Source organism: Benincasa hispida, chromosome 5 (assembly GCF_009727055.1).
Source record: "Benincasa hispida cultivar B227 chromosome 5, ASM972705v1, whole genome shotgun sequence".
In the NCBI taxonomy this organism is placed as follows: domain Eukaryota; kingdom Viridiplantae; phylum Streptophyta; class Magnoliopsida; order Cucurbitales; family Cucurbitaceae; genus Benincasa; species Benincasa hispida.
Window position 1 is genome coordinate 60591820 of NC_052353.1, and position 13332 is coordinate 60605151.

Below are 13332 nucleotides of genomic sequence, written 5' to 3' on the forward strand. Positions count from 1 at the left end.
AGATGGTATCAATGTAGATGCCCAGAAGACGGAAGCAATAGTTAATTGGGAACGACCCACGACTGTTTCAGAGATACGTAGTTTCCTAGGTTTGGCAGGCTATTACCGGAGGTTTGTGGAGAGTTTCTCTAAGATAACCCTTCCATTAACGAACCTGACCAAGAAAGGCATGAGGTTTGAGTGTCGTCGAAGTGTGAGCATAGTTTTCAGGAGCTGAAACAAAGATTAGTATTAGCGCCAGTGCTTACCTTGCCTGTTTCAGTAAAGAATTTGAGATTTATTGTGATGCATCCCGACAAGGATTGGTATGTGTGTGGATGTAGGATGGGAAAGTGATTGCATATGCCTCTCGTCAACTTAAGAAGCACGAGAGCATTTATCCTACGCATGATCTAGAGCTGGCAACATTTGTTTTAGCTCTGAAGTTGTGGAGACATTACCTATTTGGAGAGTGCTGCATAATAGTCACAGGTCATAAAAGTTTAAAATATATCTTTGATAAAAAAGAGTTGAATTTAAGACAAATAAGATGGATTGAATTGATCAAAGATTATGACTGTTCCATCGAGTACCACCCTGGTAAGGCTAATGTTGTAACGGACGCACTAAGTAGGAAATCCTCGGGATCCAAGGCCATTATTGGTTCAATGAAAGGAATGCTATTGCAGGAGTTCAGAAATTCTAGAACCGCTTTATCAATGGGACCGTCAGGAGGAGTGATAGCTATATTCCAGGTAAGACCTACCCTAGTAGAAAACCTTAAACAAGATCAGTTGAAAGACCCTGACCTTCAGAAAATTGCTGATGATGTAAGTATGAGAATCAGAGTTGACTTTCAACTGAGAGCAGATAATGTACTAGAGAAGGAGGGAAGAATGTGTGTGCCTAGTAAGCTACAGCTTAAGCAAGCCATTATGGAGGAAACACATAGTTCCGCTTACACTATGCATATAGGGAGCACCAAGATGTATAGAACTTTAAAGAGATCTTACTGGTGGCCTGGGATGAAGAAAGACATAGCAGAATATGTAGACTGATGTATAATCTGTCAACAAGTGAAACCCGAGAGACAAAGATCGGCAGGATTACTCAATCCACTCCTAGTATCTGAGTGGAAGTGGGAGCATGTGAAAATGGACTTTCTGTTTGGATTGCTTAGGACGCCCTCAGGATACGATGGCATTTGGGTAATAGTCGATAGACTAACCAAGACGGTTAAGTTTGTACCAGTAAAAGTTACTTTTACACTAGACCGTCTAGCTAAGATTTATGTGGATAGGATAATCAGTCAATATGGAGCCCCAATGTTGATAGTGTCAGACCAAGACTCGAGGTTTACTTCAAAATTCTGGCCTAGTTTACAGAAGGCTATGGGCACTAAATTGCATTTCAGTACGACTTTTCATCCACAAACAGATGGACAGTCAAAAAGAACTATACAGACACTGGAAGATATGTTGAGATCTTGTGTATTACAATTCAAAGGAAGTTGGGATACACACTTACCCTTGATTGAATTTGCATATAACAATAGCTACCATTCTAGTATCGAAATGGCTCCCTATGAAGCATTGTACGACCGACCTTGCAGGACCCCAGTATGTTGGAACGAAGTCGGAGAACGACAATTATTGGGTCCAGAATTAGTTCAACAAATAACAGAGAATGTGAAGCTTATCAGGGATAATCTTAAGGTAGCTCGTGATAGACAGAAGAGCTATGCTGATAAGCAAAGAAGAGAACTAGAATTTGAAGTCGGAGATCGGGTATTTCTTCGATTGTCCCCATGGAAAGGAATTCTCCAGTTCGGGAGAAAAGGGAAGTTAAATCTGCGATACATCAGACCATATGAAATTGTGGAACGAGTTGGTCCAATAGCATATAGATTGCAGTTGCTGATGGAACTAACTCATATTCACGATGTATTTCACGTGTCAATATTAAGAAAGTATGTGCCTGATCCTATGCACATACTAGCAGCACAACCAGTACAACTCAAAGAAGATTTATCTTATGAGGAAGAGGGCATTGAGATTTTAGACAGGAAAGACAAGGTACTCAGAAATAAGACGATTCCTTTGGTGAAGGTGCTATGATGTAATCATGGAATCGAGGAAGTTACCTGGGAATCTGAAGAGCAAATGAGGAAGAGATATCCTCAACTTTTCAAATGACATGTCAGGTAAATTTCAAGGACGAAATTTCTTTTAAGGGGGAGGTGAATATAAACCCCGAACTCTAAGTTTCCTAGATAAGCATGTTTAGCCAAGGGAATGTTATAATAAATTTTTAACCAATGGAAATCTATGTGTATTTATAGGAGTTGTGGAGAAAGGAAAGGAAAAACATATTAAATGAGAAAGCTCATTTATTAGTTTGGCTGGAGGCACTAAGTATGGGGTGACGTGGCAGTTTAATCCTTGAACTCGGGAGCCGGCAGGAAGATAAAAAGGAAGAGAAACTTCAAAAGCTTGGTTTCAGCAATTGGCATGAGCAAATTTAGTGAAATCAGTGTCATTTGAAAGCTGAGAGAATCTAGTTTTTGAAGTTGTCTTGCCGGAGAAAGATTTCAGGAGCAGAAGAACAAAAAGTGATGGATTTTCAGAAGAGGCAGAATCTCGGATTAATCAGGGCCCAAGGTGAAGATTAGAAGCTCCAGGCCAAACTTATAAGGAATTTTTGGCTGAAATTTTAAGGTAAAAAATTAACTCAATTCTAAACAAGTTTTAGAAGGAATTGCTTGAAAAAAGTTATGGATTTTGAGTTATGAATTTTTGAATTTAAAACAGAAAATCTGTGTAGAAACAGACAACTGCTTGGGAAGAACAAGCAAACAACTCACCGTGGAGAGCGAAAGCGAGATGAGAAGGATGAGGATCTTGCTTAGGATGATAATCTCGCTGATTTTGTGATGAGGATCTCGCTCAAGAAGGAAATCTCGCTAGAAATTTGGCTGAATCTCGCTGGTGAGGAAGCAAAGCTTGTTAGAGGAGGTAAGTATCTCTAGGATGAAAGTTTTGCTAGGAAAAGCTTGATCTCGCTCATGATTGAGGATCTCGCTCATAAGGATGAATTCACTCATGATGATTATCTCGCTAAAAATGCTGTCTTTGTTGATAAAAGTTCTATTAGTAAATGAATTATTTGAGGTATTTTGCTAAGAATTCTAAGCAGTTTAACCGAGAATTATGTCCTTTCAGACCAAGAAGAACTAAGAGAGGGGTATAAATAGTTAAGAGCCCCGACGAGCTGTGAGTGACTAAATAAACTTAATGTTTTCAATACTTATGCATATAAGGCCAAGTAAGTTACAGTGATGTTAATGGTGAATTTGTACTCCCTCAAGCAACAAATGGTTAATGAATAGCTTAACATATTTTCCTCGGCTTGTATATGTTTAACATAGGCCAAAGTATGTTGTGAAATCATTACAAAAGTTATGTTTCTAATGTTGAAATATGCTTCCTAGAGGAAGGCTATGATAGAATGAGTTCTTATGTAAGTGACATGCAAAGAAACTTAATTTGATGCTATGAAATAATCTGATACTGAAGGACATGGAGAAGGTATCTGGGTAATAGTATCTAAGGTATTGACGGTACTTAGAAAACTCCACGTGCACTAGGTAGTTCTGAATGAGAGGCCGAAGTATGGGTCTCCTAGGCCATACATCACCAAAGGGAGGCCGAAGTATGGGTCTCTTGGCCAGTAATAGACGTTAGGAGCTAGAACGTTGTATGCTCGTTCTCAACTAAGGAATAATGATATTTAATGACGTCTAAGAATAGTTTAAAGCTATATTTAGCGAAAGTTGCTTGAGATACTCATCAGTATATTTACATGTTTATAGTGATATAATGCATGATGTAATATGATTCTATAGTCACTCACTAGGCTACTAGCTCATAGATTTTATGTGTTTCCCTTTTTCAGGTAGCGGTCAGATTCCTCAAAGTTGATCATGTTACTGCTTGCCACTGAAAGGCCCGACTTATTAATAGGTTGATGATCCGTTTATATAAACATGTTTTGAGAGGGACTAGAGCTTTGTTAGAAATGTTTGGGCCCATCTGTGAATATTTTTCCTGTAGATGTTATGCCATGGCTGTATGCACGTGTTCATATAATCTTTGTAGAACCTCAAGGGGGCATGCTGTATGCGTATATTATTAATGTTTCAACAGGTTGGTATTTAGATCAGAAGGCTAAGGTGGTGGGTGCTGACAGTAGGGCTAGTAAATACCACAGTTATATCCTCTTCCAGATTAAAAGGGTAATCTGGGAGGGGGTGTGACAAATACAAATACTGAAATACGATACAAAAAAAGCAACATCTAAGATGTTGAAGTACAATAGTTAATAAAATGCAATAGAAAAGTGACTCATATTGTAAAGAAGAAAAAGAAGAAGATTAGAGGGAGAAGTATGAAGATAAACGAAGAACTTCTTCATTGAATTGTTGAAAATATCCAAATGGTTTATATTTTGGTGGACTTTGTGAGAACTCAAATGTGAAGATGGAGATTAGATGATTCTAGTCTAGGGTTTGGTTCATTATTTTTTTTTTCTTTTAGTTTTGGACTCGAGTAGTGAGCTTTTTAAATAGGTTGCCTAATTTTAGATTGGAAAAAAATTAGATGAGTTGTTTATCTTTTTTCTTTAAAAAAAAATACGCATAGAAATAGATACGTCAAATCGCGTGTCAGATACGTATCTGGGAAGTATCAGTATCCGATAAGTATCTGATACTGATTTTTTGCCTCACCTGAAGTATCTGTGCTTTATAGCACCTAACAATCACTTATAACAAGTATAAAAATCATTTGGAGTCAGGTGTTAAAGTTTTAAAATTTGAAGATAGTTGTGAGATATTGCGAGATGTGTGAGATAAAAGACAATACCTAATAAACTATTTAAAACATGTATAAACCCATACTAAAACACATATAAAAATGATTTGGAGTTGGTGTTTCGAGTTTAGAAGCTAGAAACTTGTTATATGAGATAAAAAAACCAGTGCCTAAAAAACTATCTAAACACGTCTAAATCCACCATAAGTCACTTAAAACATATGAAAAAATGATTTGGAGTTGGATGCTTCAAGTCTGAAAGTTGGAAAGTTATTGCGAGAAAAAAGACAAATACCAAATAAACTATCTAAAATATGTCTAACCCACCTTAAATCACCTAAAACACCTATAAAATGATTTGGAGTTTGGTGTTTTAAGTTTGGAAGTTGGAAAGTTGTTGCGAGATAAAAAAGAGTACCTAAAAAACTATCTAAAACATGTCTAAACTCATCCAAAATCACTTAAACACCACAACAAAATTGAGCTTTAATGTCAATTTAAATTGACATTATAGATGTACAATGTCGATTGAAAACCTTTTAGATGACCAAAATTTCAATGACAGTTATCTTCAATGCTGATTTTCAACTCATATTGAACATTATCTTCAATGTTGGTTTTTCACCCACTTTTTGCCAATAAAGTCTGATGTTAAATATCTGTCATCGTATTATTATTGAAATGTATATATATTGCTTACGCACGTTCAATTCAATAATATTTCTTTTTTACCTGTACATGCACAAAATAAAATTTTAATTACTTTCACAAACCTCCAATAAGTCACAAAAGAGAAATTGAATGATAATTTAACTCCAAAACTAAGATAAAATAGATTTTTCATCCAAATCAACTCCATATGGTTTAGACAACAAATCCCTACGTATCAACCATGAAGTGTGTATGTATATATAAATAGATATAGATATATTTTACATTGAAGACCAAAGTATCGAAAACTTAAAATCATATACTGAGACGACTCAGAGGTAGTAAGTTCCTAGAATTAAAACAAGTCATATCCTCCATCAAGTGCATTAGGCTCATTTATGATTGCCCAATTCAATACTTTATCTGAAGCATAATTCTGCAAAGGTTGTAAAGCTCACTTGTGAACTCGGATCCACCACCATGGAAGTAAAACACGAATATGAGAGCTACATTCATCAACCTCTCTTTAGATTTTCACCTGAGTAAATTCAAGAAAACATATTATTTCAACCAAAAAGGCACACCACAACAACAGAAAACAAGCACATTTAGCAAAACTCAAACGAATTCTTTTATTTTATTTTCCCTTCCTCAGTTCACTAAGAAGTAAAACACTATCAATCAATTTAACCATAAAACAGAAAATAGAAAACAGAAAAGGTGATGGGGATGGAGAATTAGGAAGTATTTTTACCTAAAAAATCATCCACATTTGGCTGGATATTTCCTCATCAAAAGCTTGGTCTTGCAACTGTGACAAAACATGCCAAAAGAAAAAAAAATAGAAACTTGTAAGGAGAAGATCCAACCATATTACCCTTTTTAATGAGCTTCACAGAAGTGATAATTTCAACAGTATTCTTGTTAATTTTGGTTGGAATAATAAGTACTTGTAAGGAGAAGAATTCAAAAACTCAGATGAATCTACCAACAAAGAGGGAGTTTTTTAATTAGAATTTAGACACCTAGAAAGCAACATAAACATTTTATACCATAGACAGTGAATATATGTGTTCCAGCTTTTAGTTTTTGAACCTCACAAGGCTGAAGGCCTTCCAACCTCTTGAAAAAAGCAACCTCTGGGTCCTTAGCTTGGCCGCTGCTAATTGCACTACCATGCATATTAATCAATCATCACAAGTATATAAATGGCTAAAATATTTAGCATTAACATACCGCATTCACAGTTGAATCCATCCTGTATACTTGAAAATGTAACATACCGATACACAACATTTGTTGCGAAGAGATAATTCAATACCACAAGCATATAAATGGATTACAATTGAAAATTAAAAGCTGATGCATGTCCAAAAGGGCTTTTATGATAAAGTCATTACCATTTATACAAACAATACCTTACCAGTTATAGACGACCTTGAATGCTAAAAGCTTACAATAGTACAACACCGTATAATAACTCTGATATCCTTTGCAACTCTAGATACCGAAACCCAGATGCAATGAATTGAAGAGGATTGCTTATATAAATATCAAAGGTTTATTACATTTAAACTACAAAAAATTAAGAAAAGTCTAATACTAGTATAAGTTGTTTGTGTCAATAGCGAAAACCAATTAGGAACCAGCAAGGCAATAACTATCATTCAATTTCACTTTCAACACATAAATCAAAGTGGATTCACTTTAAATGTTAATGCTCAATTCAACACATAAAAATTTGGACATCCTTTGAAATTATAAATGTTGAATGCAATGGGTCAAAGAAGACTGCTTAAATAGGAAATAAATCAAAAGCACTTCACATATAAACATATAAAAAAAAATTAAAAAAAAAAAAACAAAATCTAATTTAGTGGAAGCACTTGACATTAGTAGCCAAAAGCAATTAGGAATAAACAACTACCTGCTAAATTCCATTTTCAACGAAAAGAACCAAACTCAATCTACTTTACAGAACTAAGTAATAGATGAACTTCAATTCAGTATTCTCATCACAAGATTCAACAGTCCCAATATCTCTTGAAAGATCATATAAATTAAATAGATATAGCTCATATAAGTTGAATAAGTGAATAGATACAACTCGGGAACACCATAAATAAGAGAGATTCAAATTCCTTGGTACTACTTCTTTTCCTTCTTTTTTTTTTTTTTTAATCATTAAACCCATCATAAGAGCAGATGGGGAAGAAAACAGACTAATTTACAATCAAGAGGAGAAATAAAGCTTTATTTTCTTTACTATTAAGAGGAGAAAGTATGCCTATAATACAAGAAATAATTGGATATAAGGCATAAGATGAACTAAATATATCTGGAACATCGAGTATTGAAATTGACAACTTACCTAATGCTTCAAGGAAAGGAAGAGAATCTATCCATAACTTTTTGGATCAGAAATTTGGTGCGCTTTCCTTACTTCAGCACTTGAAAATTGTCCCACGACACAGGCATGAAATATCTATGAACCTTCATCTCAGTATTATAAGCTTGTGTCGGTCAACAAGCTTTCAATAAATTAGACTTGATGAAATTTGCTGACCTGCACAAGCTTTTAAAACACTACCATAAGTGAGCTCCTTGCTTGAACAAAGAAGAACTCATTTGCAGCATAGATATTTGACAATAAATTAAACTTGATGAAGTTTTTAACATTTGACCTTAAGAACAAAAATTAAATTTGAGTGACTAAATTTAAGATTTATTGGAAAAACAAAAACGAAATTTGAACAATTAAAAATATAAAACTAAAACTAAATAAATTTTAAGTTCAATTATCCTCTTCTCCCTAAATTCCCTCTACTTTTATTCATTATCATTTTCTTATCTTTTCCAAATTATTTCCTCTCAAGAACCTTCCCTTTCTCCTAACCACACTAGCAGATCTGAAGCTTTTCAACATTTTGATAGAGTAAGCATGCATAAAACGGAAGCTAACAAAATCATTAAGTACTCTAATTACACTTAATTTGAGTAATAAGTATGAGATAAAAATCGGTTTTTAAAGAAAGGGTTTCAGCTTGAACATCTTTGTAGATTTCCACTATGTCCTTGCTATATCCAAGAAATTGACCTTCAATTTCTTAAGTATACCACCAAGAGAATCTTTTTTACGTTCAAAACTCAGAAATTGGAGCTTTTATTACGTTCAAACATGCAAACACTAATTAATTCAGTTGATTGACACTTCAATTAGACTTAGTAAGTGGGATAGGTGTTAAAATGTGGTAATATCCACTGATAAAGAGTGAATTTGGGGACCCACTTTCACTTTTAAAAATCATTTTTAATTTAATTTTTAATCTAATTTAATTTTACTTTAAAATCAAATTAGACAAAAACCAAAATTCAATTCTGAAATTGAATTTTATAAATTAAAAGATGTTTATTGAATAATTAAATCTATTTAATTAATAAAAAATAATTTAAATATAAAATATAAAATTAATAAAACACTTAATTTTAAACTTAGTCCTATTTATGTAATCGATATTTAAATATTTTGAACTTTAATTTTAACAAAATTAAACATTAATTATATTGAATATAATTATCCAAACCCTAAAGATTGAATTTGAACATTTTAAATCTAAACCCTAAAATCGAATTTGAACATTTCAAATTCATTTAATATTTTAATCAAAGGTTTAATATTTTACGAGTTAGTAGAAGAACCTTATGGACCTAGATACTGATCAACTCCAATGATAAACTCTTTGAATTAATCAATATTTATTAACTACCCAGACATACCATTATCGCTCAGTAGTTGCACTCTCTTCACTGTAGATATATTTCTGTCTACTTGATTTAACCATAATCAGTGTTCGTATTTACAGCTAGGTCAAAATTATCGTTTTACTGATAAACCATGTCCCCTTTGTTCAAGACTAGGAATCAATACTTAAGAGAACAACCCTAATCCTACTAACCATAAATTGGGTATTGATTTAACCATAATCAGTGTTCGTATTTACAGCTAGGTCAAAATTATCGTTTTACCGATAAACCATGTCCCCTTTGTTCAAGACTAGGAATCAATACTTAAGAGAACAACCCTAATCCTACTAACCATAAATTGGGTAGGAGCGAATTCCTTCTTGCAGGACTATGTCCTAACTAGTCCTAACTATCTATCTGGTTTTATCCCAAAATAGGAGGAATATTGAGCATCGTGGCTCTCATATATGCAGATTAAAGGATAATCCCGAATAAACAAGAGTTCATAGTTAGTTCAAACCGAATTACCCAGGTCATCGAATTGAAATAGCCAGTTGACTATTTCGTATCCTCGGGATAAGGTATCCTTTTAGGCTATTTATTATAACTTATCATCTTTAAAGTATTCACGCTATAGTCATGGGTTCGTTTATTATATTTGATAATAAAGTGCAATTTCTATAATATTTTTATTAAGAAATAGAACATATTACGAACTCCGAGTTTTAGGACTTTCCCAAAACATTTGAACTTAAGAACTTCCAGAACCGGATTACAACTCACCATGCTAACAGATCTGAAGCAGCATGCCCGGCGAACGAGTGGCGAAACTGACGACGACGAACTGTAGACAACATTGGCGACTGGAGACTCTTATAACTAAAGGTGAAACGCTGGCGACTGGACGCGTGTGGCTAAGTGGCACACGTGCAAGTGGGCGAATGGTGAGATCGACGAAACCTGGTAGCAACGACGTTGGGATTTACTTGCTTTGTGTCTGCGGAAACCCGACGACACTGCTAATCGGAGTGGCAAATGAACGGGCAATCGGAGCGTACAACGTCGGTCTCTACGACTGTCGAAACCCAACTTCGATATTGGCGTGTGGCATGGGCAATCGGAGCACTCGACTGAGAGACGAGAGAAAGGGTTGCGTGACCTGATAGGAGACGAAAGAGAGAAGGCAAAACTTCGTTTTTGATTTGAACCCTAAATTAAACACTTATAAATATATATATATATATAAATGATTTGGAGTTGAGTGTTTTAAGTTTGAAAATTGAAAAGTTATTGCGAGATAAAAAATAATACATAGTAAACTATCTAAAACATATTTAAATCCACCCAAAATCACTTAAAACATATAAAATGATTTGGAGTTGGTGTTTCAAGTTTGAAAATTGGAAAGTTGTTGTGAGATGATGTGAGATAAAGAATAGGACCTAAAAAACTATCTAAAATATGTCTAAATCAACCTTAAATCATTTAAAACACACGTTAAAATGATTTGGAATTAGGTGCTTTAAGTTTGAAAGTTGGAAAATTGTTGTGAGATTTAACGAGATGTTGTGAGATAAAAGATAATACCTAATAAACTATCTAAGACATGACTAAACCCACCATAAATCACCTAAACACATATAAAAATGATTTAAAGTTGGGTATTTCACATTTGGAAGTTGGAAAGTTGTTGCAGATATAGCGAGATAAAAAACAGTACCTAAAAAACTATCTAAAACATGTCTAAACATGCCTTAAATCACCTAAAACACATATAAAAATGATTTGGAGTTGGGTGTTTCAAGTTTGGAAGTTGAAAAGTTGTTGTGAGATATTATGAGATGTTGCGAGATAAAATACAATACCTAAAAACTATCTAAAATATATCTAAACCTGTCCTAAATCACCTAAAACACATATAAAAATAATTTAGAGTTGAGTGTTGGAGAAAATTTAATCTAACTCAACACAAGAATAAGAGTAGACGAAAAAAATCTATAATAATAATAAAAAAACTATAAAAACTTACCACATAGATTGAAATTTAAGACATGACAAGAGAGCTCAAGGGAAGAGAAGTTGGAGAAAAATGCGAGAACAGATAGACAAGGAGGGGAAGTCACAAAATTTGGGGGGAAAGAAAATAAAAACTTGGGTTTTCTCATTTAAGGTAATATGGATATTTCACGTCTCATTTGTCCCAAAACCAAAAAAATCCTTAACACCTTAAAATGTGTCCCATTTTTGGCAATTTTCCAATTTAATTTACTATTTTGATGGGAAAAAGAAATTAAAGGAAAATTATAATTTTACAACTAAGCGCATTTTATTCTACATTCATTAATAATTCATTCTTTTTCCCTTTTTAGTTTCCTTGGTAATAAATTTGAATTGCAACAAAGGCGCTCTTCTTGGAGCCTATGTACAGTCCGAGTCGGCATCTTCCATTTCTCTTCCTTAAACGAGCAGAAAGCTACTAGCAATGGCGATTTTCTACCCCGATTCTCAAATCTCCACCACCACAGCATCCGCTCAGGACCCTTTGTTGCCTTGGCTCTGGTATTCCTCGATTTCTGTAATTAACAGCTGTTCTTACATTCAATCTCACGAAAATTGTTGATGCTATCTGCTATTTGGTTCTAATTGCAGGTCCATCAAGGATGCTCTTGAAAATTCAACTTCAGGCAATGTTTCTGGGCCAGAACTCGCCAAGCTTCTCTCTGATTGCATTGAAAATTTCAGCGGCGATGTCAAGTACAAAAACGATGTCCGATTTCTAAAGATTTGGTTTCTCTCTGTGCGTAATTAATTTTTTCACTGTTACATTTGTGGGTTTAACTTATCATCTTTGTTTCATACATGCGGTTGATTAGATTACTTGTATGTAGCTTTTGATGAATTATCTTTAGAAGGTTTCTGTTGAAAAAATTTGCACAAAAGGAAGAGAGGCAATCTTGGAGGAAATAAACTTTTATTTAAGAAAGAACAAAGATGGACATTTTGAAAGAAATACACTTTCACTCTCAAGACACTCACTCACTTTTCTATACTAGCTCTCTAGCTTTGCTTGGCTCACATATGAGGTATGTTGAAATACTATGAATTAGCCCTAAGGGCATTTTTGTAATTTATGCTATATTTGCTAAATTAGGGTTTCACCTCCTTCTATTTATATCTGAGGTTGGGTCTATTGTAGGTATGACATTAAATAATAAGTCCTTTTTCTACCGTGGTTTTTCTTCCCTGAATTAGGGTTTTCCACGTAAACTCCTTGTGTCGTCTTCTTTTCTTCTATTTCAATATGGTATTAGAGCAAGGTGATGAAACCCTAGCCCTGATAGAAGAAACTCAGTCATCAAACTTGATAGGTGAAGGTATGCTGACTAATGAGGCTGTGATTCAAGCAGCAGTTGACCGCTATCTCCGAACCATCATCCCAGGTGGCTTAACCGAACAGCAGGTGGTGGGCTTGCTCCAGTCGGCGTGCCGATTAGCTTCCAGACTCAGCCGTTCCAGCCGAACACCATCGAGGAAGGTCACGCTCTCCAGCTGGCGCACGCGAGCGGGTCACAACCGATCAGACCCTCGACTTCGCACGCAACCGTCTCAGCTTTGCACGTTCCCTATCTAGCCGATTCGACACGTCGCATGACCCTTCACTAAAATCAGTTTGGCGGAATGACTTGTACGAGTTTCTTCTATTACGAGGGCTAGGGTTTCATCACACTTGCTCTCATACCATATGAAATAGAAAGAAAAGAAGACACACAAGAGGTTTTACGTGGAAAACCCTAATTCAGGGAAGAAAACCACGGTAGAAAAAGGACTTATTATTTAATGTCATACCTACAATAGACCCAACCTCAGATATAAATAGAAGGAATGGTTGAAACCCCTAATTTAGCAAATATAGCATAAATTACAAATGCCCTTAGGGCTAATTCATGTAGTATTTCAACATACCTCATATCGTGACCCAAGCAAAGCTAGTAAGACTAGCTATATAGAAAAAGTGAGTGAGTGTCCTTGAAGAGTGACATTTAGTGGGCCTAGTCATTCAACCTCTTCAAAAACGCACCATCATCTT

General features: G+C 34.8%; 1 protein-coding gene and 1 long non-coding RNA gene across 8 annotated transcripts in view; one reads left to right on the forward strand and one right to left on the reverse strand.

The window, feature by feature from the left end:
- Positions 1 to 5738: 5738 nt before the first annotated feature.
- On the reverse strand, positions 5739 to 10452 carry LOC120078820. Of its 3 annotated transcripts, XR_005482101.1 has the most exons (4): positions 10029 to 10452; positions 6554 to 8076; positions 6256 to 6312; positions 5739 to 6039 (listed from the first exon to the last, which is right to left on the reverse strand). It is a non-coding gene; the product is annotated as an uncharacterized LOC120078820 (long non-coding RNA). The 3 variants fall into 3 exon arrangements; XR_005482102.1 differs by having other exon boundaries at positions 6256 to 8067; XR_005482100.1 differs by having other exon boundaries at positions 6256 to 8076.
- Positions 10453 to 11329: 877 nt separating this feature from the next.
- The window catches only part of LOC120078639 (mitotic checkpoint serine/threonine-protein kinase BUB1), a 13915-nt gene continuing 11912 nt past the window's right edge, over positions 11330 to 13332 (forward strand). The window contains exons 1-3 of one of the 5 annotated variants that reach the window (XM_039032932.1): positions 11330 to 11415; positions 11615 to 11804; positions 11895 to 12042. In XM_039032932.1, the coding sequence (XP_038888860.1) occupies positions 11728 to 11804; positions 11895 to 12042 (225 nt within the window). In that variant the 5' untranslated portion in view covers positions 11330 to 11415; positions 11615 to 11727. Of the gene's footprint in view, positions 11416 to 11602; positions 11805 to 11894; positions 12043 to 13332 lie in introns of those variants that run through there. The other 4 variants (XM_039032930.1, XM_039032931.1, XM_039032926.1 and 1 more) reach the window with 4 other exon arrangements.